The 24,699-nt window shown below is 48.7% G+C and overlaps 9 protein-coding genes and 1 non-coding gene across 10 annotated transcripts; 6 read left to right on the top strand and 4 right to left on the bottom strand.

The window, feature by feature from the left end:
* Window positions 1-727: 727 nt before the first annotated feature.
* Window positions 728-3,703, top strand: L228DRAFT_265886 (hypothetical protein; the record flags this gene model as incomplete). The annotated part of the gene is made up of 2 exons (XM_018334779.1): window positions 728-2,566; window positions 2,630-3,703. The coding sequence occupies 2 exons, from the start codon at window positions 728-730 to the stop codon at window positions 3,701-3,703; spliced, it is 2,913 nt and encodes a 970-aa protein (XP_018190972.1).
* Window positions 3,704-5,576: 1,873 nt separating this feature from the next.
* On the bottom strand, window positions 5,577-9,336 carry L228DRAFT_280658 (putative mRNA transport regulator). The gene is made up of 9 exons (XM_018335806.1): window positions 9,044-9,336; window positions 8,889-8,981; window positions 8,552-8,830; window positions 8,373-8,463; window positions 7,023-8,306; window positions 6,536-6,961; window positions 5,995-6,475; window positions 5,883-5,929; window positions 5,577-5,803 (listed from the first exon to the last, which is right to left on the bottom strand). Exons 1-9 carry the CDS (start codon window positions 9,173-9,175, stop codon window positions 5,715-5,717), a joined length of 2,922 nt encoding a protein of 973 aa, XP_018190971.1. The 5' UTR covers window positions 9,176-9,336; the 3' UTR covers window positions 5,577-5,714.
* Window positions 9,337-9,490: 154 nt separating this feature from the next.
* Window positions 9,491-10,506, top strand: L228DRAFT_244251 (Sm-like ribonucleo protein). Its single transcript, XM_018331876.1, has 3 exons — window positions 9,491-9,744; window positions 9,804-9,894; window positions 9,951-10,506. Exons 1-3 carry the CDS (start codon window positions 9,604-9,606, stop codon window positions 10,004-10,006), a joined length of 288 nt encoding a protein of 95 aa, XP_018190970.1. The 5' UTR covers window positions 9,491-9,603; the 3' UTR covers window positions 10,007-10,506.
* Window positions 9,966-11,290, bottom strand: L228DRAFT_244249 (5-formyltetrahydrofolate cyclo-ligase). Its single transcript, XM_018331875.1, has 3 exons — window positions 10,888-11,290; window positions 10,323-10,832; window positions 9,966-10,262 (listed from the first exon to the last, which is right to left on the bottom strand). The coding sequence occupies exons 1-3, from the start codon at window positions 10,976-10,978 to the stop codon at window positions 10,138-10,140; spliced, it is 726 nt and encodes a 241-aa protein (XP_018190969.1). The 5' UTR covers window positions 10,979-11,290; the 3' UTR covers window positions 9,966-10,137.
* A 461-nt stretch (window positions 11,291-11,751) lies between these two features.
* On the top strand, window positions 11,752-13,462 carry L228DRAFT_244248 (hypothetical protein). The gene is made up of 4 exons (XM_018331874.1): window positions 11,752-12,098; window positions 12,235-12,349; window positions 12,408-12,586; window positions 12,677-13,462. Exons 1-4 carry the CDS (start codon window positions 11,973-11,975, stop codon window positions 13,001-13,003), a joined length of 747 nt encoding a protein of 248 aa, XP_018190968.1. The 5' UTR covers window positions 11,752-11,972; the 3' UTR covers window positions 13,004-13,462.
* A 443-nt stretch (window positions 13,463-13,905) lies between these two features.
* On the top strand, window positions 13,906-16,421 carry L228DRAFT_76104 (hypothetical protein). The gene is made up of 2 exons (XM_018336836.1): window positions 13,906-14,822; window positions 14,935-16,421. The coding sequence occupies exons 1-2, from the start codon at window positions 14,178-14,180 to the stop codon at window positions 16,330-16,332; spliced, it is 2,043 nt and encodes a 680-aa protein (XP_018190967.1). The 5' UTR covers window positions 13,906-14,177; the 3' UTR covers window positions 16,333-16,421.
* Window positions 16,422-16,728: 307 nt separating this feature from the next.
* L228DRAFT_265880 (hypothetical protein) lies at window positions 16,729-17,812 on the bottom strand (the record flags this gene model as incomplete). Its single annotated transcript, XM_018334778.1, has 3 exons — window positions 16,729-17,438; window positions 17,517-17,678; window positions 17,755-17,812. The coding sequence occupies 3 exons, from the start codon at window positions 17,810-17,812 to the stop codon at window positions 16,729-16,731; spliced, it is 930 nt and encodes a 309-aa protein (XP_018190966.1).
* Window positions 17,813-18,809: 997 nt separating this feature from the next.
* On the top strand, window positions 18,810-21,745 carry L228DRAFT_227335 (acetyl-CoA synthetase-like protein). Its single transcript, XM_018330447.1, has 7 exons — window positions 18,810-19,530; window positions 19,586-19,611; window positions 19,673-20,068; window positions 20,132-20,648; window positions 20,702-21,029; window positions 21,087-21,374; window positions 21,436-21,745. Exons 1-7 carry the CDS (start codon window positions 19,091-19,093, stop codon window positions 21,529-21,531), a joined length of 2,091 nt encoding a protein of 696 aa, XP_018190965.1. The 5' UTR covers window positions 18,810-19,090; the 3' UTR covers window positions 21,532-21,745.
* A 375-nt stretch (window positions 21,746-22,120) lies between these two features.
* L228DRAFT_t31 lies at window positions 22,121-22,230 on the bottom strand. Its single transcript has one exon. It is a non-coding gene; the product is annotated as a tRNA-Pro (tRNA).
* Window positions 22,231-22,514: 284 nt separating this feature from the next.
* Window positions 22,515-24,530, top strand: L228DRAFT_236511 (hypothetical protein; the record flags this gene model as incomplete). Its single annotated transcript, XM_018330835.1, has 1 exon — window positions 22,515-24,530. One exon carries the CDS (start codon window positions 22,515-22,517, stop codon window positions 24,528-24,530), a length of 2,016 nt encoding a protein of 671 aa, XP_018190964.1.
* Between the last annotated feature and the right edge of the window lie 169 nt (window positions 24,531-24,699).

Below are 24,699 nucleotides of genomic sequence, written 5' to 3'. Positions count from 1 at the left end.
CGTCCGCTCTCACTCTCTCGTCTCGCCTCGCTTTCGCTCTATACTCTCCCTCAGGACTTGCCCTCTCTTCTCTCCCTCTCTCTCCTACATACACTCTCTTCGACCCTCGACTGACTTCTCCTTCCTCTTCCTCCTCACCCACGCCACCTTACGCAGCTCCGCTTCTTATCTCTCTTACCCATTGCTGTCTTGTCCTTCTCCAAAACTATTTCCTTTAATCTTCATTAATTGCTGGATTCGCCTTCTCATCTCGCCAACAATCTTTAAACATCCCCGCCCACCCACCAGACTCCTCCTCGTCGTCGTGCGCATCGCCAACTGGACACGCCCAGTTGGTTATCAGCATCCGGCTCAGCCTACGCAGAAGCCGCTTCATCTCTATTCCGCTCTGTCTCACGTCTCTGCGGCTTGTTGAATCCACCATCATTGAGCCACCGCTTGAGCCCGCCGCATCCTCTCGCTCTTGGAGTCACGCCGAGAAAGTCGATACAGGCTCCCGCCGACCGCTCTCCGTCAAGCATCGCCGCAGCTTCCAGACCAAAGTCCGAAGTAAACTTTTCGCTCTGCGGTTTGGACTTCGCTTCTTCTACAATAGCTTGATTGGTTGGGGATTTTACAAGTCGTTGACTGTTTGGTGGTGCCTCCAGCCGTCATGCGACACCGACCCAGGAAATTTTAATCTTGTTTCCTTCATGATTGCAGGCCACCTACGGCTACGTTTCAGATTATGAACGATACCCCTTCTTTACTCTCTCCGCATGCGGCGCCCCCACTAGATCCGGTCGTCGCCTTTCCGCCTGCGCCGCCCTTTTCCCCTGGCGGGTTGGCATCTTCTGCCAATGTGCCAGAGGAAGATGAGCCCTATACCATCAAGTGCATTTGCGGCTTTCAGGATGATGATGGCAACACCGTCTTCTGTGAAGGATGCGAGACGTGGCAACACATTGAGTGCTACTACCCGACCAAGAAGGTTCCCGACGTCCACAACTGCGTCGACTGTGAGCCGAGGGTCCTGGACACTCGACGGGCTACGGAGCGCCAGAAGAGACGACGCGAGCAGATTGATTCGGGCGACCGGAAGCCGAAGCGACCGCATACGAAGACCAATAGGAAGAAGGCGAGAGAACAAAGTCAAGGCGCCTCGACCGTGAATGGTTGGTCGAACCACGATCGGCTCGATGGCGCGCAGAATGACAGCAGGAGGAGCGCAAGTCCGCGCGAACATCTGCCGCCGGCAAAGAAGGCTAAAACGAGTCATCGCCCCTCGCTTTCTGGCAGTTCGCACCCTTCTTCCGCCGCCCTCTTGCAGTCGCGCAAACGGACGGGCTCAAGCACTCACTTGGGTCGCAGCCCATCCAAGTCGCCCGCGGCTGTGCCTCCGACGAATGGCCTAGGGAACGAACTATACAGTCAAGAGTTTATGCGACTTCATCGAGAAGATCCGGGAGACGTTGCCATGGAAGCCAACCTCTTTGCCAACATTGGCGTGACCGGCAGTCTTTCGTCCTGGATCAAAGACCCATCAGCTTTGGCCCAGGTGACCAAAGGCAAAACGCCACAGGACGTTTTTCAGCGAATTGACCGGCCCATTGAATCTCTACCCCTACCGGATCTCACCAAAAGACTCAAGCGAGACACGAGCCTCTCGTGTCATGGCACCTACCCTATTTGGCAATATCTCACTGTGGAATCATTTGTCCCGGCCGGCGCTGTCGTCGGTGAGCTCAAGGGACAGATTGGCCATCTTCAGGATTATTATCATGATCCCGCGAACCGCTGGCATACTCTTCGACACCCGGAACCATTTGTCTTCTTTCATCCCCAGTTGCCCATTCACATTGACTGTCGGAAGGAGGGCAGTCGATGTCGCTACGTACGGCGTAGTTGCCAGCCGAACCTAGTCATGAAGACGCTCATTAGCAACGGCGTCGAATATCACTTTTGCCTGTTTGCCAAAGAAGACATGCAGCCAGGAGCAGAGATTACGATTGGCTGGGATCTGGACGAAGAGGTTCACGGATGCATCAATCGGGTTCTCCGCCCCAGCATCAATGGGGGTGTGAAGCAAGAGGGTTTTACTGATGAAGATGATGATTATATTGCTAATTGGGTTAGCCCGCTTCTTGCCAACTTTGGTGGTTGCGCATGTAGTGGTCCACGACCCTGCGCCTTCGCTCGATTTGATCGTCGCGGCATGCCTGCTTCCCCAGAGACTGGAATTCTCAAAGGAAGACGGGGTAAGAAGGGGAAAGCTTCTGGTACCCCGCAAGGCGTGAATAGTAGGGCGAGTAGCGAGAACGTGCCGGAGGACGATGCCGACGACAATCGGTCTGCGTCCGGTTCAGTTCCAAGCAAGTCTCGAAGTCGAGATATGACGCCTTCCTCTCATTTGCTGGAACCAAGTTCTGGCCCGGGACCCGAGTTATCGGATCGTGAGAAGAGAAAGATAGCCGCGCTTGAGAGGAGCTTTGAGCAACTGGAGCAAGAGGCACAGCAGAATGCGCTTCGGAGAAAGAAACGAAACAGCGGTGGGTCTAATCTGAATACGCCTGCCATTTCGTCTTCTGTAAGATACCCACGTCTCTTTGGTCAGTCAGGAAGAAAGAATCTTACTCATGTATCATCACAGAAACAACTAGGCCATCGTCAGGCCTCACCATCGCAGCCAACTACGTCTTCTGGTGCCCAAAAGTCGAGATCGACTGATCGAAATCTGTTCTTCAATCAATCCGAGACTCGAAATCGAAGACAATCAAACGCTGCCGTGGCGGAACAGTCGCCACGTGCGGATAATACTCAATCTTTACTGTGGCCGCGCCCGGTCTATGTCGACATCGCCATCCAAACTGATCCTGAGTCGGACGTTTGGTATGATGTTCCCCAACCACCGCCCAAGCCAAAGGTATATGTATCATTGGCGAGACGGCTTTTGACGCGTTGTCACGCCGACCGAGTCAGACTAGGAGAAGGGTCATCCTCTCCCAATTCCACCAATCGCTCCGTTGCCGAAAGCCCACAGCCCCCTGAAATGGTTCCGTACAGTCCCATGCCAGACAGCAACCTGAAGGACTCCAGTAGGAGTCCGCAAGTAGTGGCAGAGGATATTGAGATGAAGGACAGTGAGTCAGAGGCGCTGGGCGATACGAAGTCATCGTCACCCATGTCTATTGTCAAACAAGAGCAGCCCGAGAAGCTGCCAGGGCCAAACGAGCACCGTGATTCCACTGCGCCGAAATCGGACGTTTCAGCAGCCACAGATATAGGCTTCTCGGACAGCCGTGTTCCGGTGAATGGACATGGCGTTAATACTTCTCCAACTTCGCCGTCTCTCAGTGAGACACTTTCGTTGACGACTAGTACGACCACACACTCGCCGCTCGGTCCTGGACCTGGCTTGCTCTCTGCTACTCTCTCTCCAACAGTGGCTGCTTCTGTGCAGCCGAGTCCTGTGAAGAAGAAGCTCAGCTTGAGCGACTACGTTAGCAGGCGGAGTAAAGCAGAGGCACCCAGCGCAGACAAGACCGTGTCGCAAGGTCAGTCTCTTCTCCCTGATGAGGGGCCCAAGCCTCTTGCACCGGTGCAGGAGGAGCCTCAGCAGCTTGCTGTCGAAGAAACTTCAGGCAAAGCTTCGTCGCCAGTACCGGCCATCACGAAAGGCGAGGAAAAAGGGTCAGATCTGACACAATCGCCTTCTGGCGTGTAAGGAGGGGCTCGATGATGCAAGTCCCGGAGGGCGGAGTTCAAAATTCTTTTCTTTCAATTGGTTCTTGTTTTCCTTCTCTTGGAGTCTCGGTCGAGTCGGGTCTTCGCATGGCACAGGGTTCGGGTTCTAGGCTTACGGCGTTTTGACGGTACTAGGAGAAATTCTTTATCCTTGGGGTCTCCTTATACCGGGAGCTTTTTTTCTTTTTATCTGAGTTAGAGACGATTATTTCATCCTCACTTCAAATTCCTCCCTTTTTTTTTTCTTTTTTCCTTTCATACTTTTTTTGGTTGAACCTTTTTGCGTTCGTACCCGAATTCATCACCTTTTTAGGTGGTCCCCTTTCCCCCCCTCCCTTCTTTTATTCCCCCCAAGTTCGATTTACTAGGCACCATGTGTGCCACTCTCTTTTTTTTTTTTTTTTTTTTTTTTTTTTTCTTTTCTTCAATCTTTTTCTTCATCTTTTGTGTTTATTAAAAACACTCCCCTTTTTATCTATAACTTATAGTTTATTTTACCTTTCGTCTTTTTTTTCGATTCGATTCGATTCGATCAAAATGGATTTGAAATCAAACTTGGATTTAAATATTGCCTTTTTTTCTCAAACCTTTTCTTCTTCTTCTTCTTCTTCTTCTTCTTCTTCTTCCTTGAAAAAGGGATTAGTTTGAAATTAATTTTTGTTTTGACATGTGTGACTCGACGACTTTGGTACAGATATCCCTTTATTACTGACTACGGTCTTTCTGTTTTAACAGGATTTGTAGGATTTGTAGGATTCTCAATTATTTATTTGGACCGTAAGGAAGTTAAAACAACCGTTGTTTTTTTTCCCCCCTAGTATGATGAGCTCGCTGGTTGGTTCGGTCGCCCTGCCGTCTGTTGAATGTGATTGTTGTAGTAACCCTTTTGTCCCTGAGCTATATTGGCGACTTTACTTTCTGTCAAAGTACATATCCCATTTAGTCCTACGCTGTTCTTTCTCCTCCCTACCTACCTACCTACCTATCTCGGATTGAATATATATAACGTAGGATCTCTCTTTGTAAGGCCCACGGAGGAAGGCCCACGGAGGAAATAAACGTGGGCCATAGCCATGGCCATAGCTCATCAATGAGCTATACCATGATGGTATGTGATATGGAGCTGTGCGCGAGTAGTCGAGTAGTCCTCTCCTCTCCTCCCCTCTCCTCCCCTCTCCTCCCCTCTCCTCCCCTCTCCTCCCCTCTCCTCCCCTCTCCTCCCGCCCCATCTCTTCTCTTTTCTCATTGAAGTGGGGAGTTTGAATCTGAATTGGAATTGGAATTGTCTGTCGTTGTTGTTGTTGTTGTTGTTGTTGTTGTTGTTGTTGTTGTGAGAGGCAGATAGACAAGCACATCCACCATTTCCTTCGCAAAAGGAAAGACCAAAAAAAAAAAAAGATGAATGAATCAAATACATACTGTATACGCTTCTTCTGGTTTCCACTACATGTTACTACACATCACATTGTTTGCAATAAGCTGTGGCTAAGCATAGAGACATTGTCATTCTGCCAATTTCCCACAGAGGACATGAAAAAGTAGAGGACAATTTTAGTGCGTCTATTGACTTGTGTGGCAAGGATGCCAGTGCCACTGAGGTAAGATTTCATCTTTGTTTGTTTGATTGTTTGTTTTTTAGGGTACAAGCTCTTTTTGCTCGTGGGGGTTTGTGAAGAATCAAAATAAAGATAAGAAGGAAAAGGAAAAGGGAAATAGAATAAAATCAGAATGAAAAGGAAAAGGAAAAGGAAAGGAAAAGAAAACCTTCTATCAAAGAAATGGGGAAAAGAAAGGGCAAAGAGGTTTAAATGTCATTCAATGAAAAATCTGTGAGGGGAAAAAGCACACACAGACACACACACAATAAAATAAAATAAATTTACTAGAAAGTAAATTATATTATCAAAAGAAGCAAGAGAAAAGCCGAGGGGGTTGTGTAGCTGTCGAGGAAAAAAAGAGGAAGAATGACGGGAAATAATCCAGGACAGCTTTTATCCGCTGTAAGAAAACCGTGATGCGGCAAGGCGGCCCAGACCTTCTCTAGGTGCGACATTACGTCGGCGGTAGGAGGTGGTAAAGTCTGAACAGAAAGGTTTTAGCATGGTGGTACTCAAGAATGGCAAATATTGGAACAGAAGAGTTCTGTGCAACCTGCTTACCTTGTATGAGGACTCGCAATTTCCGTAGCTCTCCACTTTGGATCCTCCTGTGGTTTTGCTCTGGTTAACTTTATATATTTCAGAGGTAACCAGACAACGGAGAAGGACTTACTGGGAAATTCCATTCATGAGACGCTCGGTCTCTTGTGGGCTAACGCTACCTTGCGGCAACAGCTCGACTGTTTGTTTGATCCAAATGGCAACTTCTGTGGGCAAGAGCTCAAACAGACCGAGCAAGGCACCTGAAGCATCGGGAATTGAATCCTTGGGGAAATGGAACATCATGCCTGTCAGCAGTCTCTTCACCATTTCATCGCCATGTGCGAGGAAAAGCTGCTTGACAGCGGCACGAATCTCTGGCGGGTTGGTGGTGGTGCTTCCGGCAGTGTCGAAGCTGGAACCAGGTGGTGTCTCTGAGCCATATGCGAGCAAGTCTCGGAGGAAGTGCAACGTGGCTGCAAGCGGTTCGACTTGTTGCAAAGTCAAAGCAGTAAGGGCGGCAGAAAGAATATGGGTGGTAAGCGCAGAGGGGATGAATTTATAGGGATAGTAGAGCAAAGCATCGATGAGGAGTCGGAAGAAGTCCTCGATGACTGGCAAAGACGTAAGTCAATCTATTCACTTCTAAAAGAGCCTCGGGCCTTTTGACTTACCATCAGGAAGGTCCTCGGGCGGCAAGTCATTGAGCGCGCGGAAGAAGGTGACGGCTTGTTGTTCGAAGAATTGGAATATAGCGTCTGTTGTCGTTTGATCGACGAATTCTGCGCCCTCTGCAAATTCGCGAACAATAGAGTCTGTTGCCCAAAGGAAGCAACCTTGTTTTGAGGCGGCAAAGCCGGAAGCTAATTTATCTGCGAGAGCCGGCAGCATCGGCGAGATTGCTGTCCGGTAAGACAAAACCATATGCCTCCAGCATCGGCACACTCGCTCGAGAATGGGTGGAAAGGTTGTGAAGTTGTCGGAGATGGTAGCAAGCACGGGGAAGATTTCCTGGCAGTATTTTACTGCTGGATTCGCCTCTGACGGGGAGACATATGGTTGGACCCATTGAACAAAAATGGTAATCAGTTGCAAATGATCTGTGATGGATGTTAGATTGTGACAGTTCGCGAACAAAATAATTTCTGGTGTGGAGTATACCTGCAACAGCGAGCTTGCCCTTTTCATCATGTGCATGGTTGGCCAAGTGCATTAATCTAGTCATAAGAGGGTCGCAGTACAGCTTAAATGTCTGGTAGACCTTATCGACAGGCTGCGCAGATACGACTGACGCTACACCCTCTGTGACTTCCTCCTGACTGGCCGTCGGCAACTTGTCAATCACAGATTCATAAAAACTCTGCAATTGGGTGACATGGTCCTTGAGAAGGTCCTTGCAATCATTGCAAAAGTACCTCAAAGCCAAGGCTGAGGCGCGGACAACTTCCTTGGAGGGGTGCTGGAACCCAGCAATGATATACTGTAGTTGTGATTCCAAGAATTCGGGGTGCTCGGCGGTCCATTCAGTGTAACGGGCGAGGGCCATGATTGCTTGGAAGCGAACCTTTTCATGCGAAGGGATTTGCACCAAAAGCGGCATTACCTGCGGCAATACATGGCTCTCCTCACTAGAAACCATTCGACCCATGGCTCTCATACTGAACAAGGGCGCCTCCAGCTCCTGCCAATGCGGGACATTCGTATCCGTTGCCTGAGAGGCATATTTGGACACCCATTGTTGGATGAGTTGGAACGCCTTCCCCAAGCACTCAGTAACGCCAATGACTTCGCAGCAGTCTTTGAGCACGTCTCCCATTTGGTGGCGGAATTGCCGGAATTTTTCTTCCTGTTCACGGTCACCATCAAAGAGATCGGTGTCATTGCCACCTTCAGGTCGAGGAAATTCGAGATGTTTGACCATAATGTCGACGAGCTTTGAGTAAATGTCGGCATACTCCATGCGCGCTTGGATGTACTTTTCCAGCGTGAGATATTGCTTCAATTCGTACCAAAAGAGGAAGGTGAGCGATATGCTTTCCCGATCTTTATCTCGTGCAGCGCACTCAAGAACGGCCTCAACGAGGCCTCGGAACTGACTGGGCAAACGTGCAATGAGCACCACCCAGGCCTCTCCAGCCTCCGCGAACAGTCTAGTCACGCCCTTGAACATTTCCAGATCCTCCTCTTCAGCGGCCTGCGCGATCTTGGGTCGAAGGGCGACTACCCGAGGGTAAAGCGTTTGGATAACACCGAGCGTCTCATCCACATCTCGGGTCTCTTTGAAAATGGCGCACATGCATTCTACTGCTGATTCAAATGAATCATCTACTGAGAGAGCGTTGACAACAATGTCTAGCAGAGGCGACTGGACAATATCGGATATGGGCACTTCTCGAAGCCATGACGTGATACACTCCAGGAGCTGCGGGTTCGTTGCTGCCGATTCTGATAAAACTGTGTCAGCTCATACTCATCGTAGACAACGATGAAGCAGGACAATCATTAGCATACCGGATGATTGTGAATATTGACCAAGAAGGTTTAGCACCTGTCCTGCATTATCTTCGAGCAGCTCCTTTGTCCTCTGAGCAAGCTCATCTTCCTGAATAGACTTCTTGTCAGAATTGTGTAACCCGACCGAATGAAATTCATATTTCCGTAAAGGGTCATCCGAATTTGATCCCGCATACCGTTAAATGTATTTTCCTTCCTTCTGTAACTTCTTCTGGTAAAACACGAAGGAAATCCAGGATACAGGACAAATTCTCCGCTTCAGTCCCTAGAGTCGCGACGATAGTTTGCAAGACGTTTTTCCATTCCAGCATGAATATGGCCAAATTTGCAAGACAGACGCAGAGTTGTATGCGTACTGGTCGAGGACCAGCTCGATAGCTTGTAAGAAGTGACAACAAAGAGTCACGGAGCGCTGGCAGCGTCTCGCGCGGGAGCTGCTCTATATCATACGTGATCTGGGAGCTGTCAGCCTCTAATAGTACCAGCAAGTTGACGCTGATAGCTCCCACTTACTTTTCCCTTCAATGTAGTAGCTGAAAACAGCTTCGATTCGGGTGATGCGTCTGTCGATTGCAGCAAGGCAATGGTAGTAGTCCAAGCTTCCGGCTAACGATCATCGTAAGTCAACTTGCGCCGCATTGGAAGTAAAAAAGAGCTCGGTCGCTTACTGATTTCTGGAACTTCTCAAGGAACTCATGTGCTTGTGCTTTTTGAGAGCGGGAGACATTCCCTTGCATTGTTGCCAGAGCCGTCAATACAGGCGCAAACGCCTCTTGCGCAGCAGCTCCATTGGTAGCCATAGTGGGCTGCAATGAAAGAAAAAGGGACAACAAATGATGCGCAAGTTCAAGGTTAACCAGGAGAAGAATAACAGTTCACCATCAAAAGAGGATTAATAGACAGTAAATCCAATGAAATGAGAAATTGCACAAGAAATTGTGCAAACGTTCGGGACGTTGTTTGAAATTGTTATTGCTGTTGTATGACGATCGGCTTTACCCAAAACTTCGCCCCGCCAAACCCACCGGTCACAGGCAAACATCCGGTTACCCGGCAACGACAAAGCGGCAATCGCAAACGTCGAGCGAACAATCAATGAAACAGAGCTACTTTGAAGCAAAGGAAATCCACTGATTGAACGTTACCGCTTCTCGTCCTGCGCCCCAACCTCCATCTCTCTTTTTTTAATACCTTTTATTGCTCTTACATCTTCTATACTCCATTTACAATGTCTGGTCGCGGCGGAGGCGGTGCGCGCAAGGTTCTATTGCCGCCCATCAACTTCATTTTCAAACTCCTCCAACAGCACTCAACCGTTTCGATCTGGCTCTATGAGCAGCTTGCCATCAGGATAGAAGGAAAGATCCGGGTAAGGCTCTTCATAAAGGTGTGCTCATTCTTCGATCAAATGTTAACGTCTGGCCACAGGGTTTCGATGAGTTCATGAACCTCGTCATCGATGATGCAGTGGAAGTGAAGCTGGCGACAAAATCAGAAGAGGAGTCAAGAAGGGAGCTTGGTAATACTCAGACCCTGGCGCAGCCTTCACCCCGAAATACACTAATGGTGGCTTAGGGCAAATATTGCTCAAGGGCGATAATGTTTCTTTAATCCAAAGTCTACAAGGCTAGAATTTCGCAATATTTTTCTTCTTTCTCACGGGTCCAGGTGGATTAATTGGATGACATATTCTGCGTTCGGGCGCTTGAAAAAGGTCTTTTTGCTGGTCGGCCATTACTTTGAAAGAAATTTTCTCAGAAAATCAATGTTCACGTGGTCCAAGAACTCTCCCGTCACCGACAATCAGGCCATCTAGGAGCCAGTCAGTCGAGTCTTTCGGCACTTCCTGTTCCTCGGGCAGCAGTTGTTCCTTGAGGGATAGGCCGACTTGTCGAGCAACTATGATTAGTAGTGTATTTTTTCAAAAGGAGAGTTTTCGTGACCTACTCAGTAATGGCATCTTCGCATTTTCTCCAAGCTTGGACTTTTGGTTCTCATTCATTTTTTGTAAGAACATGTCATAGAATCCTTTTCCATGCCCTAAGCGGCCCAATTTCGTATCAAAGGCCATTCCTGGCATAACTAGGAAATCCAAACCTCCCTTTCCTTGTTCAATTCCAACCCGATCTGCAGGCAGCCTTCCTAAATCTCCAAGACAGTTTTGTCGTCCCGCTATTGAGTCTTTCGAAGGGGTCGGAATACCCCAGTTGTCTGGCTGAAGTGACTGGTAATCTGTGAGGGAGTGTAATGAAAGCATGTCCATTAAAGATACTGTCTGCCCACTTTGTGCCGTGTGGTTATACGTATATGGGACGAAGACGGTCTTTCCCGCTTGCAAAGCGTCAAGTACTATTGGTGCAGTGTCAATTTCACCACTGGGCATGGAAAGATAGATACCGATCCGTTTGGCTGATTTGTATTCGGGCAACTGGGTGAGCGTGTTGAAGACGTTACCGGCTGGATACAAATTAGCATAGCTGCCTTTGACTGGGTCGGTACTCCACCTACACACATTGACTCGTAACAGATTCCGGAGATAGTGAGGAGAGGGTTTTGCGTATCTGCTGGCGCAGTTCACGCTTTGCGATCTTAAGAGTTGCCATTGTACAAGCGGGCGGCTACCTGACAAAGCTCTTGTGGTGGGCGATGTGCTGAATTGCAACCGCAGAGCTCTTCCTTTTCAGCCCCACGGCGTATAGGATAGAAGGCAGACCCTTGAAGGGTAGTTTTGTGAGTGGCAAGCCTGAATCGTTGTTTGTGATATTGCCTCGGGATTATAGTTGTCGACTATAGCAGCAACAATACGGATATACGATCTCCACGTTTACACGTCTGGGGCAACTCGTGCATCAGAATGTTGCTGGGATATGACTTGTGGGGAGCAGTGGCCGCGGAACAGGGTCCAAAATCAGGGAACCTTTGGGATACATTTGCTGCGTACTATGAAAGATCACCCTTCTGAGTACCTCTAAGAATCTTGCATTTAATGCCGAATGTGGTCTAGGCATTTGCTCACCAGGCACTAACGAATTACAGGGGGGAAATTATACAGGCACTTGAACTGTTTTCAAATTCCAAGCATAAGAGCAGCATCGAGAAATGTAATACTGGATCCGCTGCAGTTGAAAATTCATAATTTGTTTTCAGTCTAGATTATCCAAATGATTTTGGAGAGGATCAAACGACGAGGAATTGTTGTGTATATGAATAAGATCTCTCACTGCGTCATGTCTAGAAGACCAGAGTGTGTACCCCTGGACTTCCCCTTTGCGGATACCCGGTGACGAATACAGCGAGTGGGATGGCAAAAGTCTATAATAATAGCACCGCTTCTAAACTCACGTCTCAAAAGTACCCGGTACGCTCCACGTCTTCCCTCCACGCTTGATGGGACAAGTACTGTTGCCCCATTTCTCCGTATCTTCGCCTCCAATCTTAACCAAGGAACGAAACCATCGCCCTTGGCCCTCCTTCCGATCCCTAATTCCTAAACCTGCTTTCTCACAACTATTCTCCAACGTTCGTTTAGAAAAAAGGATTTATCGGTTGTACGGCCGACCTCAACGACGCTCATTCAGCCTCTGTCGCATGCCCAACATGCATCGGTCGTTCAAGTCTATCCTGGCCGCAGGAGCGATGCTCGTCGCGGTGGCCTCAGCCGCCGTTGACTCGCAGTTGACGGGAACTTGGTCAACGAAATCGGGCAAAGTTGTCACTGGTCCGGTATGTGAACAGATTCAAACTCAACGAGCCGCCCGCAGATATAATCTTAGTGAAAGCGCTTCGACACGGATCGAGTGCTTCTTGGGAATATTCAGTTTGAAGTGTGTGCAGTTACTGACAGGATATGCGCATATAGGCATTTTACAACCCGGTCAGCGACCGATTGATCGAACCAGACCTTACCGGTATTTCATACTCGTTCACCGATGACGGCTGGTATGAGGAAGCGTATTATCGGGCAATTGCGAATCGTGCGTTGACACTCTTCCCGTGGTCACTGATCTCAACTGATGGCTGACTCCCATGAAGCCCAAAACCCCTCTTGCCCCAAAGGTATCATGCAATGGCAGCATGGACAGTACACTAAGGTGGACAATGGATCTTTAATCCTGACGCCTATCGCCGTGGATGGCCGCCAACTGCTTTCCGATCCTTGCAACAGTGGATATTCTACTTACATTCGTTATAACCAAACCGAGCTCTTCAAGGTATGTTGATTCAGTCTGTTGGATTTTTGTTCTGTGCTTGCGCCTACGGTTCTCTTGTTTTTTCTAACATTTGCATTCCTCACAACGCAGAAATATGAAGTTGTTCTTGATCGCTACCACAACGTCCAGCGACTCAACTTGTATCAATTCGACGGCAGCCCGGTGAACCCAATGTACCTCGTGTACAGCCCCCCTCAGATGCTGCCGACTCAGACTTTGAATCCGACGCCAACTTCAAGCGGGGCAAAATCCACGTCAACCTCGAAGAGCAAACTGAAGCGTGCCCTCGGAGATTCGGCGCCTCCCCTTGAGTACATGTCGCTGAAAAAGCCAAAGGGCTCAACCACCGCCGAGTCGATCTGGTGGGTCGGCTTGGGAATGACTGCCCTCGGCGGTGCAACATACTTTTATTTTTAAACACTTTCATCATTTGCCTACCAAGATTTCCAGTTTGGCGACCAAAAAACCCCCCGTCAGAATCGCAAACACGGAGTCATTACAAGTGATGATCATGCGAGGAGTTTGGCAATTCGCAAAAGGGCATAAATGGAATTCGGCCGGTTTCTGTTGATTGGTTAATTTGGGATTCCAAACGTCGACTTGAGCGCTCCCCCGGTTTCTTCACCGCGCACAATCTAATTCCATATATCGCTCTATTCCCCCCTTTTCTCTTTCTCTTCTTTTTCTTTTCTATTTTTCTTTCGTGCCCTTCTACACTACTACTACATTTATTCTTTCATATTTATATTTCTCGTCGCCGGGGAGGAGACATATTGTTTACGCGTTGGGCGTTGGGGCGCAGATGGCCGTATATTGCTCGATACACGAACCTATTAAACATATCTAGCATGAATCAATCAATTTGTCCTCCTGTGCATATCAATCTCATCTGCCAACAGTCTTTTAGTATGGAATATGATCAACTATTGCTTCTCACAGGGAAACGCTCTTCCAATGACAAGGTCAGTATTCCCAAAACTCTTCTGGCAAATTTATCTCAGGTTCTCAAAAAGTATGCGTCTCGCCATAGCATAGACAGTATGTGACGAATACCCCAAATCTATTCTCTATCTATTAATCTGTTCTTCAACTCTGTTGTGAATCAGTGATTTCTCACTATGGTATTGTTCCTTTCAGTTCATGGACGTGCACATGTTTCATCATGCAGTCATTCACTGAACATTGACACACACACAAACAGGTACACAGCTAGTTCAGCCTTGTCAAGAGGCATGATGTCTCTTGACGAGCCCAAACAGTGAATATTTTGCCCTGCTCCCCAAAAAAAAAACAAGAAAGAAAGAGGGAAAGTAATAAAGTAGCCAGAATGTCCCAGCCACAAGACGTTCCCGCGTCTTCATCCATCCGTGAGAGAGTCAAGTCACACCATAACACACCATCAACGCTCCTCTGAAAATCGCAAGCACCAGACGCAGTTGGACTTTGAGAATACTTTCATTCCAAGGCCCTCGAGCACAAATAGAGAAGAAAACAGTAGTACGCTTCTGCGGGCAAATTCAGCAGGCAAGGGAAGTTATTCACTGAGTGGGAACAGTGAAGGGACAGTGAAAAAAAGGACGCCAAAACGAAAATGTCAGTTTGGCAGGGCAGGACGAGGAGTTATGGATTTCCTCCCTCTTATGGGATACATCGCCAATTCGGGCCTTTCGAGATCGTTATCCCTGAGAGGCATCATTCGCCGTCCGAGTACGTTGCGTTTGATGAATTCGACCAGCCAATCGTGCAAGACGAGGGACGTTTGACACCAATCAATTTCCAATTTGAGTTTGAACAGGTCATTCCATCAGTTGAAGCCACGAAGGAGAGCGACGAGCCCTTTAAGTCAGAGGGTTTAGTCAGTGTCAAGAACGAGAAATCTATCGAACCTGAGGTGTTGAACTCAGTTGAGATTCCTACCTCGTTTGAACCACTCCAGCACAACGAGTCAGCTGTGTGCGATACTGACATGATGGACATCGATGAGGCCGAGGCTGCGTCCGCTGGAGGCCCGCATCAGCTTCAAGGCACCTTGGCGCTTCTCAAAGCTCATCAGCGGGCCCTTCTCAGTGAGGTTGACAGAACGAAGGCAGAGATCGCCGAGCTTGACGGCGAATGGGCCAAAACTAAGCTCGCTCGAGTCAAAGAAGACCTGGAGAGGATGGATCTCCTCCATGAAAGAGCCAAGCAGGATCTCAAATTCAAAGAGAAAAAGGATGGGCTCGACACCGAGCACGCTGTAAGTTGATCATTCTCGCCCCAGCCCTTATCCACCAGGCCGGGAGCTTCGACCATGCCACCCGCACATCATCATGAAGTTGACTAGTACTAACGGGGTTCTCGAGTTGTAGAAGGTAGTCAGTGTCATCGCAGAGCTCCAGAATTACCAAGGACGTCTCGAAGACATCCTGCTCGAGATAGGATCAGGCAAATTTGTCTCCATCGCTGGTGGAAAACTCGTTGAGCTTCCAGTTTCTGAAGAGCAAGGGGCAAAGCAACGTTCGGAACTCGCGCGTATTCAACGCCTTCTTCAACAAATTTCTGGCGTGGCTGCTGGTCCATCGGCGTCTGGCGGGATTCTGACCAAAGGATATCCCATTGCGGTCGATCGATTTAATATCAACGTCTTTTGGGACAGGCGTGGAGAAAGATTTGTGCACCTTGTCTGCTCCCGATGCCACCAAATCCACTTCGAGTCGGTGAAGCAATTCATCGACCATAACAAAGTCATCCATCGGATCGATGTTCCCGAGGTGCTGGTCTTGATCAAATACGGCGAGACTGTTAAACCTGAGCATGCAGTCACCCGACTTGAACGACAAGTGGAGAAAAGGAACCAGCCAGTCAAGTCGCGAGACTCAGTTCGGACGTCTGCTCCACCCGGAGGCTGGATAGGTTCGGTCATTGATGACTCGTCAGACGAAGAGGAGGAGCCTGAAGAGACCATCGACGCCAGCCACCTGCACGCCGGTGGAGGGGAGATTGGCACTCAAGAGACAGTTCTCAGCCGAGACAGTCCCAGCAATGGACCTTCACTGCCTTTCCTCAAAACGCTTCCTGAGGTTGACGATCTGTCCCCTACTGCAATCAAGGGTGACGACTTTGCGTCGTTGGAGCTGTTCACTCGAAAGCAACTCTGCGACTTCATCGGCGGTCATCCAGCCAAAATATACAACAAAATCCCCGCCTCAAAGAAAGAAAATCAAGTCGTTGACTGCGATGAATATTGGGTGATTGACCCGAAGATCCACCCTTTTGTGCCAACTAAACCGGCTCAGCATTGTGCCATGACAGTCCCATGGGCACCGCTGGTAACCTTCGACCTTAAGAAGGTATTTGCAGTTTTTCTCAAACAGGATACCGAAAATTTGGTGGTGTATGCAGGTCATTATAGCCTTGCAAAGAAACCGGAGAAGATGGCTCATCGGACAGCGGACCACCTTGTGGGCGAGCCAGAGAGGACTTACTGGACCAGCCGCATCAAGAATGACAAGACTGCTGCCCAAGATTACATACTTGACGCAGGACTCTGCGGCACTCACTCGGCGGTGAAGAACATGTCAAACACAGACGTGTTAGCCATCATGTCGGGCGTATGTAATTCATCTCATTTCAGTAACCTTGACTGGCTAACCCTCCTCCAGGAAGAACATAACAGGATGACCTTCCATTTCTCATTCCATTATTTGAAGTGTGTACGGTTCAACAACACTTTCTATGAGGAACTCGTCCATGCTTGCGAGGGCTAGAGAGATATTCTGGAAATCTGGACTCCAGCCAACATCGATGCTGTTTCGAATTTATGTACAAGCCCCAAGAGGCTTTTAATGCTGATCAAGACCAGTATTCCGGCTCCTTTTCATTCGACGATAGCAAGGCACCTTTGTTGAAAGGAAAGCGCGCTGGGTCTATGCGTGTGTATTTGCATGGTCTTTCGCGGAGTCCTGTTTCCGACGAAGCTGGATATCTTCGGGTTGCCTTGTCCTTTAGCATTAATGTCACAATTATGGTTTAAAACAAAGAGCAAAATTTTACGAGGACGCGTCCCAAATCCCAACCATCCAGGAAAGATGTTCTTACGTCAGGTATACCAATGACTATCACCGCGTCAAACCAAAGATCTCCAAGCGTTGCAGTTTCAGTCTTCATCTTATAAGGATGCCCAGATGTACTACATATCCTGAACCCATTTTTAGACCGTCTGTGAGCAGTTCGTCAGGTACGCGCCAAACATTGAAATAGCGGTCAAAGCAAGCTGCCCATGCCTCAAAGACGTCAGGTGAGCGTAGCTGTTGTGCCACAATGCATAGTGTGGGGGCAAGAGTGGAGCCGTCCTGCCTCAAGCTGCAGACTTCAGCACAAGTACGCACCAAAGGCTCGACAAGGGCTTCATTGTAGATGCAATCGCAGGCAATAACGGCATCGAGACCTGTGCGCTGGTCCGAGTCAAGAGCGTTAGGATTTGATTGACCTAGTATTTCAGATAGTCCAGAGAATTCATCAAGCTCCCAGTCCAAGGACATTGTCTTGACCTTCTTTTGAGGTGTCTTGGAATCTCTTGGGCTAACGGAGTGTTTCGACGGCTTCGGTTGGGGACGCTTTTTAGGGGCTTTTGTCGGGCGAGATGAGGCTTCCGTATTCTCTTCAATATTCTGATTGAGAAGTTTGAGGACGTAAGCCTGATCAGTGGCAACGTATGTTCCAATGAAGGGGGCAAGAGCCAGACCGACCACGCCGGAGATGCCGCACCCTAACTCCAGGACATTGGATTTCGCATCAAGAAGTGATGTCTGGAATAATATATTCTGGGGAGAGGCAATCCAGTCGGCGAACAAAGGGGAAATTTTCCACACCACTAGAGAATGCGGTTGCTTATCAGCATTGAATTTGATCTATCCCATAACTCCTATGGGACCTGGGAGAGCTTGCCTACCTGCACCGGTTGTTCCTCCACTACGATTCGATGAGAGAATTGTTGGCGACTGAAGAATTGTGAGATCTCGGCCAGCAACAGTAAGTTCTAAGCTTGATGCATCTGGATCGACAAATCCAAGATTTTGTGACGGGATCGGATGCGAAAAGAGAAAGAACGACTCTGCTCAAGCCGCAAGAGCATTAGCATTTATTCTGTTCGACTTTTACTCGATAATTTTCTGAAGATGCAACTCCACCTTCATCCGGATCCTCCCATTGAGCGCCCAGGCGGGACAGCAAGGTGTCTATGGCCATTCGGAAGACAAAATGATATGAGTCTAGCAGGGAACGAAATTACTTTATTCTCTCGAGCGAAATCTTTTTGATATTTTATTACAATTAAGCACGACGATGATAAAAGCTTCAACTGAAGTCTGTGAGCTCCACTAACAATGTCTAGAACGTAGCCTAAAGTAGTGTAGTCCAGTAGTCTGCTCTAATCAAGAGTGGAGAGTGAACCAAAGCTTAGCTCGGGAGTTTAACTAATAGACAGTTAATCAACTATTCAGCTACAGCACACTCAAACGTCATTTGCGTGTAACTGCTGCATCTGATTTTCTGAATCGTCAACAGCAGCTTTTCGAAACCATATTTGAAGCCTGCCTGGGTGAATACCTTGCATCCCTGATATTATGCCCCATCACACCTAAGCGCAATACTTCAGGACACGACCTGGCGGGGCAGTGACCTGGGCTTTGACGTGGCTTGATGCCACTGTGGCACTGTATTGGCTCAGCGACTGGGCACTGCAAGGGACTCGGCTCGCCTACATCATCACTATGATTGGGTCTGTCATAATAATGAACAGTTTGTCCTACTCACGATTCTTTTCAAGAGGTATAATAGGATTACAAATTGACCAGGTGAGATTTAGGCAGCAAGGTTCTACTTCCGTAGGCAATTAGTTTCTGAATGGTATTTTTCCATAGACTCGTGACGGTCATCGTCAAGCAGTACATACCTTTCCGAGGTTAGGTATGTTTGCCGCCCAGATAGCGTCTCCCATGGTACGCAAGGTAACTGGTGCGCTGGTTTTCTGTAGAAACGTTCTGAAATAGACTTGGATTATACTCCTCTGCCGTCGTAATATCAGACGTGTCCTGGTTATTACTGGGGGATCAACCGAATCGAGTGCTTTGACCGGGCACATGCCGGTCGCCTAACAACAACGGTTTTAGTTAAGAGCCGATCCGGCAACACATTGACAACAGTGTACGGAGTAGGTTGCTGGTACCCTTGACGGCCTGACGTCTCTGATTCTCAGTAGTCTGAGGCCTGCTTAGAAGCTCGCGAACCACTCCACTACCCCCATCCAGACGACACAGCTCAACCATTTTGTTCTTCCGTCATTCCTTCGCGACAACTGTCGTTCCCCTCTAAACTTTACATACTTTCTCGCACTATCCCTCACGGAGGACTGATTGAAGCTGTTTGGCTAGCTGTATCGATTTGATTTGATTATATCTTATATTTTGTATCGCTAGGTGCCGTTTTGGCCTGTTTTGGGAACGCAGCTTATTAACAAACGTATCAATGTCGACAAAAGCCCAGTTCCACCCGAGGCTTGTGAGGCATCCGCCCTTTTCGGTGGAAGCTCCTGGCTATGAGCCTGTCAAAGGCGAGACAATTCCCCGTCGCAATGCCCGGGCGAGGGATCAACTCGTCAGTCGCCCTGAAGAGGGCGTTGCGACCATCTATGATCTCATCAAGCGCAGCGCCGAGAAGTTCGGCAACGCCAAGGCCATCGGGTCCCGGAAAATAATCAAGACGCATAAAGAAAAGAAGAATATTAAGAAAATGGTTGATGGAAAGGAACAAGAAGTAGAAAAGGAATGGAGCTACTTTGAGCTCAGCGGCTACGAGTACAAGAGTTTCATCGAGTATGAGAAGCTCACTGCTCAAATTGGTTCTGGCTTCAGGAAGCTTGGGCTGTCTTCTACCCAAGACAAGGTTCAAATCTTTGCGGCTACAAGGTAAGGATCCTTTCGTTGGCTGTCTGGCAACTTTGGACTAATCAAAAGTGTTTAGCGCCCAGTGGCTTGCCACAGCACATGGTTAGTTGAATCATTTTGAGATACCCTTTCATTGCAAAATTCTCATGCTGATCGACTTTAGGTTCCGTTACTCAGTCGATTCCCATTGTAACTGCTTACGACACGCTCGGTGAGGAAGGTCTTACTCATTCCCTCATTGAGACCAATGCAACCGCCATTTTCCTCGACCCGCATCTGCTTCCGAAGCTTATCAACCCGTTGAAGGAAGCAAAGGACGTCAAGTATGTCATTTACAATTCCGATGGTGATGTCAAGCAAGGTGACATCGACAAGCTCAAGCAAGAGCACGACTATCTCACCGTCCTGAGCTTTGAGGAGCTGCGGCAGTTGGGCGAAAGCAACCCTGTTGACCCTGTTCCTCCACAACCCGAGGACTTATGCTGCGTCATGTACACCTCTGGCTCAACCGGAAAGCCCAAGGGCGTTCCTCTGAAGCACAGAAACGTCATCGCTGCCAGTGAGTGAACCTCCCCCTCCCCCAAACGTGTTTCTCTACGACTTGCATCTGACCTTCCATTAGTCGCCGGTGTGAATGTTATTGTCGGACCCCACATCGGCCCTGGCGATGCCTTGCTTACTTACCTACCCCTCGCCCACATTCTTGAATTCGTATTCGAAAACTCTTGTCTGTACTGGGGCGGGGTTATGGGTTACGGAAACCCTAGGACTCTCACAGATGCCTCTGTGCGCAACTGCAAGGGTGACATTCGTGAATTCAGACCTACCATTCTCGTGGGCGTTCCGGCCGTGTGGGAGTCGGTCAAAAAGGGAGTTATTGCCAAAGTAAACCAAGGTAGCGCCATTACAAAGAATCTGTTCTGGGGCGCCCTGGCGGCAAAGGGCTTCTTGATGTCCACAGGGCTACCGGGTTCCGGGATTCTCGATACCGTTGTATTCAAGAAGGTCAAGGAAGCTACAGGCGGGAGATTGCGCATTTGTCTGAGCGGAGGTGGCCCGATCGCTCGTGACACCCAGCGCTTCATCTCAATGGCCATCTCCCCATTGATCATTGGTTACGGTCTTACAGAAACTAATGCGTGAGTTCCACTACACTGGTGAAGATATGTATCAGATATACTAACTTTTGTAGTATGGGTGCTCTCATGGATCCCTTGGCGTGGTCTGATAACGCCCTGGGTGAGCCGCCTGCTTGCGTTGAAGTCAAGCTGGTCGATTTCCCCGACGCTGGATATTTTGCCACAAACAACCCGCCACAGGGTGAGATTTGGATTCGTGGTCCTAGCGTCACGGAAGGCTACGTGAACAATCCGAAGGAGACGGAAGATTCAATCACATCTGATGGTTGGTTCAAGACCGGTGATATTGGCGAGTTTGACCACAATGGCCATTTGAGAATCGTCGATCGGAAGAAGAACCTCGTAAAGACCCTTAACGGAGAGTACATTGCTCTGGAAAAGGTAATGTTCCATGCTCCTGTTGCTCCATCCCGTAGCTTTACTGACTTTCTGCTGTAGCTCGAGTCCCTGTACCGCGCCAATAGCGTTGTCGCCAACATCTGCGTTTATGCTGCGCAGGACAAATCTAAGCCGATTGCGATCATTGTGCCCAACGAGGCTGCTCTCAAGTCAATAGCGTCTGACCATGGGATCCAGGGCCATGGCCTTGAGGATCTGTCCCACAACGAGAAACTCCAGGGCATCGTGCTCAAGGAGCTGCAGGCCGCAGGAAGGAAGGGCGGTCTCTCTGGAATCGAGATCATTGACGGAGTCGTTCTCGTCGACGAGGAATGGACACCTCAAAACGTAAGTGCATCTAATCCCTAACTTGCAACAGACTTATCGCTGACAACTACCGTTTCTACAGAATCTTGTCACATCGGCGCAAAAGTTGAACCGACGAGGCATCCTCGATAGATACAAGAAGCTCATTGACCAAGCTTATGCCAAAGCCGGCCAGTAAAGTTGTGAGACTCTTCTTGGATGTTTTGAGTCTCCGGACTTGCTCACGTCAGTCTGTCACGTCAGCCTGCGAAACCGCAAAGGATAGTCATTTGGTCACGAAGGTTGGCTTGGAAACGGCTTGTCTGAGTTTGGGAATGAAATCAGTCTAGATAGTTGATCTGTGGTATGGCACGATGGAACGGCTGCACTTTTCCAAGGCTATGATTGTGTTTGTGTCCTTTTTTTTTCTGACTTGCTTTTGTCCGTCTATTTGTTGCTTTTTTGAGATCTCCCCCTGTGTAAGTAGTCATAGCACAACTTGTTTGTAATTGTATATTTTCACCAGACTGGTAGAAATCCACTCTTGAATCACTGAATTGGACTTATTTATTGATCTCTATTGACAAATGTTTGGGCCGGAGCACAAATCTGAGAGCTATCGAGCATCAATCAAGTATACGTGCATCAAGTTAACAAGTGAATTTTCTACGTAGAGAACAAATAAGAAGGAAAGGTGATACGCGGCGGGGCCGTATCTTTTTCATTTTACTGAAAAGCTGAGAGCGGTGATAGCTTCAAAATTTTGATTAAAAAAAAAAAAGGTAATGGGGCTCAACCGGGATTCGAACCCGGGGCCTGTCACATTTGGATTATCTGGGATAACCAGGTGGCAACAGCCAAACCCGAAGCGACAATCATACCACTAGACCATTGAGCCTTGGTTGTTAGTAATTTCTTTTAATTATACTAAATAAATCACAAACAAGTATCCGTTCTGTGTGACGGATAACTGATGACGCTAAATGCCGCCCCTTCGCGAACGACTCGGATGGAGTGAAGTGGCATGTGCCAAAACAAATATTAGTCCTCTGAATCGGATCGATTCTTCCGAAAGATTAGGAACCAGGATCATGGGAGGCTCTTACTGGGCTTTGCCGTATTACAAACGGTTCTAATACCTTTATAATTTTTTAAATCCGCCTGGACGGCCCTTTTACCTGCATGGCGACTCTTCCGTCTTGGCTGCCTCTACGGGGCGGCGGCGATCACAGTCGAAGCTCAGCAAAGAGTGCCTCCTTGGCATCACTCAGTCCTCAACAAGATACGCAGGCGACAATCTTGTCTAGTTCCTTGACACTTATTCCTGAAGATGCTAACCTTCGCATTCTCAACGAATCTCTCCTTACGCTTGCAGCTATATTCCCTGATATCCAGGCGGAGGTGTTCAGGGAAATGCTAGGCAGCTTTGACGAAGAAAGCAGACTACATGTAGTCACTGAGACGCTTTTAAAGCACAAAGACAAATGGGTGCGTGGACGATGGCGCGTTGCTGGAAATGAGGAAGCCCGTTCATCCGTCAGCACACGAGCAAATTCGCCATCCCAAGGAACCGCATTGCCGGTCGAGGAACGCTTCCGGAGTGAGGCCTATAGGACGGCCGTCAAAAATGCTTTCTACCAGGAGTTCAAGGGTCTCAGTCATTCTACTATCAATGCAGTTCTGGCGGAACATAATCATTCCTACACGCTTACGAGACCCGTGTTATCAGCCTTGGCTGCGAAGTCCTGGCGCTTCGCTCTTAGCAGGTTCCTGTCGAGGAGGAAGATAACTGTCCCTTCGAGCGTCGAGGATCACCCATTGATCGTCATGCGGCCAGTTGATGGCCAGAAAGGACGATCTGTGCCTGTCTTGAAAAGCACCGAGAGCTCCGAATTGAATCGGGAGCTGTTTGACAGTCTTATAGCTCCGGTGCTCCGGCAGCAGCGAGAGGAGCAGGAGGATCGAGACCGAACCTTAGCTACTGAGCTAAACAACAAGGAAGCCGAGCAATACGATGCAATGCAGGATTGTGAGTGTTGCTTTATGCCAACGGCATTTGAGCAACTATCTGCTTGTGACTCTGGCGGACACTTTATTTGCTTCAGGTGCCTCAGGTACACTGTGAGCGAAGCCCTTTTTGGGCAGGGTTGGATATCCAACGTCAACCACCAAAGCATCACGCTCAGATGCATAGCTTCTGTTTCTTCAGGAGAAAGCACCTGCAGCGGTTCAATTCCGCAGCCGTCGGTGAAACGCGCTCTTGCGGATGAGAGAAACGGGAAAGAGCTCTGGCGGAAGATGGAGGAGAGGATCATGAACGACGGCTTGACCAAGAGCGACTTGCCTCTCGTAAGATGCCCATTTTGCGTCTACGCTGAGGTGGACGATATTTATCTGGGCCCCAACAAGCAAGCATGGCGGTTTAAGCGCAAGGGTCTACTATCGCTTGCGACGTGCTTGTTGTTTTTCTTTGCTACTGGCACGATTCCGTTCCTCATTCCCCTGTTGATCATGGCTATCTTCATCTTACCTTATCTTCCTCCTTTCCAAGTGCGTTTTACAACTGCCCTCTGCAACTCTCTGACGCGGTTACGTCGCGCTCGCTACGGTCTAAAGTTCACCTGCAAGAATCCCATCTGCCGTCGATCTTCCTGCCTCACATGCCAAAAGGAATGGCGAGACATTCATGTTTGTTATGAATCTGAAAAACAAGCGCTTCGGAGCACCATTGAGCGCGCCATGGCAGAGGCTGTCAAGCGCACCTGTCCGCGCTGCAACCTATCCTTTGTCAAGAGTACCGGCTGCAACAAATTAACTTGCGTATGCGGCTATCAGATGTGTTACGTCTGTCGGCGCGACGTCGCCCGCGAAGGCTACCGCCATTTCTGCGAACACTTTCGGCCAAATCCAGGCCATCCTTGCGTGGAGTGTGTGAAATGTGACCTGTATCGTTGCGAGGATGAAGAGGTCGCTGTTCGTCGTGCAGGGGAACTTGCGGAGAAACAATGGTGGGAACAGCAGGCCGCGCAAAATGCTTCCGCTCATGGTTCACCGACTAGTATTCGCCAAGGTCTCCAGTTTCCGCATTCCTCGTCTTCTGCCGGCAGTTTGAGTAGGATATGGGCCTTCCTCTTCAACTGGAAAGTTCCTGCACGACAGGACATCTTTGATTCAATTGTGGACTTGTTCTTTGAATGACACTTACAGCTTTTCTCTGGTATAATTTTTTAATATCTTCCAGTACATTAATCTTGGTTTTTTAATCTTGCCTTCTCTACTCATATTTCTCACATTTGTTCTTTTCTTGGCGTTTCATCCCCCCTCTTTCAGGATCAAAGGCGTAAAATCGGGCAATTATAAGTTGCGA

This window comes from Xylona heveae, assembly GCF_001619985.1.
Source record: "Xylona heveae TC161 unplaced genomic scaffold L228scaffold_2, whole genome shotgun sequence".
NCBI classification, from domain to species: Eukaryota; Fungi; Ascomycota; class Xylonomycetes; order Xylonales; family Xylonaceae; genus Xylona; species Xylona heveae.
Note: the sequence above shows the minus strand (reverse complement) of the source record. Positions and strands in the feature narration are given on the sequence as shown.

What these genes read in the sequence shown, in the direction of transcription:
- L228DRAFT_280658 (XM_018335806.1), bottom strand. Translation starts at nt 9,175, where the DNA reads ATGGCTACCAATGGAGCTGCTGCGCAAGAGGCGTTTGCGCCTGTATTG. An exon ending in GCCCGAGGACCTTCCTGATG is followed by an intron (nt 6,476 to 6,535) that starts GTAAGTCAAAAG and finishes CGTCTTTGCCAG; the next exon opens with TCATCGAGGACTTCTTCCGA. An exon ending in CTCATGAATGGAATTTCCCA is followed by an intron (nt 5,930 to 5,994) that starts GTAAGTCCTTCT and finishes GCAAAACCACAG; the next exon opens with GAGGATCCAAAGTGGAGAGC.
- L228DRAFT_227335 (XM_018330447.1), top strand. Translation starts at nt 19,091, where the DNA reads ATGTCGACAAAAGCCCAGTTCCACCCGAGGCTTGTGAGGCATCCGCCC. An exon ending in GGTCTTACAGAAACTAATGC is followed by an intron (nt 20,649 to 20,701) that starts GTGAGTTCCACT and finishes TAACTTTTGTAG; the next exon opens with TATGGGTGCTCTCATGGATC. An exon ending in AGTACATTGCTCTGGAAAAG is followed by an intron (nt 21,030 to 21,086) that starts GTAATGTTCCAT and finishes TTTCTGCTGTAG; the next exon opens with CTCGAGTCCCTGTACCGCGC.
- L228DRAFT_76104 (XM_018336836.1), top strand. Translation starts at nt 14,178, where the DNA reads ATGTCAGTTTGGCAGGGCAGGACGAGGAGTTATGGATTTCCTCCCTCT. An exon ending in GGCTCGACACCGAGCACGCT is followed by an intron (nt 14,823 to 14,934) that starts GTAAGTTGATCA and finishes CTCGAGTTGTAG; the next exon opens with AAGGTAGTCAGTGTCATCGC.
- L228DRAFT_244249 (XM_018331875.1), bottom strand. Translation starts at nt 10,978, where the DNA reads ATGGCAACTCTTAAGATCGCAAAGCGTGAACTGCGCCAGCAGATACGC. An exon ending in GGAATCTGTTACGAGTCAAT is followed by an intron (nt 10,833 to 10,887) that starts GTGTGTAGGTGG and finishes ATTTGTATCCAG; the next exon opens with CCGGTAACGTCTTCAACACG. An exon ending in TGCGAAGATGCCATTACTGA is followed by an intron (nt 10,263 to 10,322) that starts GTAGGTCACGAA and finishes TTGCTCGACAAG; the next exon opens with TCGGCCTATCCCTCAAGGAA.
- L228DRAFT_244248 (XM_018331874.1), top strand. Translation starts at nt 11,973, where the DNA reads ATGCATCGGTCGTTCAAGTCTATCCTGGCCGCAGGAGCGATGCTCGTC. An exon ending in GCAAAGTTGTCACTGGTCCG is followed by an intron (nt 12,099 to 12,234) that starts GTATGTGAACAG and finishes ATGCGCATATAG; the next exon opens with GCATTTTACAACCCGGTCAG. An exon ending in TTATCGGGCAATTGCGAATC is followed by an intron (nt 12,350 to 12,407) that starts GTGCGTTGACAC and finishes ACTCCCATGAAG; the next exon opens with CCCAAAACCCCTCTTGCCCC.
- L228DRAFT_244251 (XM_018331876.1), top strand. Translation starts at nt 9,604, where the DNA reads ATGTCTGGTCGCGGCGGAGGCGGTGCGCGCAAGGTTCTATTGCCGCCC. An exon ending in GGATAGAAGGAAAGATCCGG is followed by an intron (nt 9,745 to 9,803) that starts GTAAGGCTCTTC and finishes GTCTGGCCACAG; the next exon opens with GGTTTCGATGAGTTCATGAA. An exon ending in GGAGTCAAGAAGGGAGCTTG is followed by an intron (nt 9,895 to 9,950) that starts GTAATACTCAGA and finishes ATGGTGGCTTAG; the next exon opens with GGCAAATATTGCTCAAGGGC.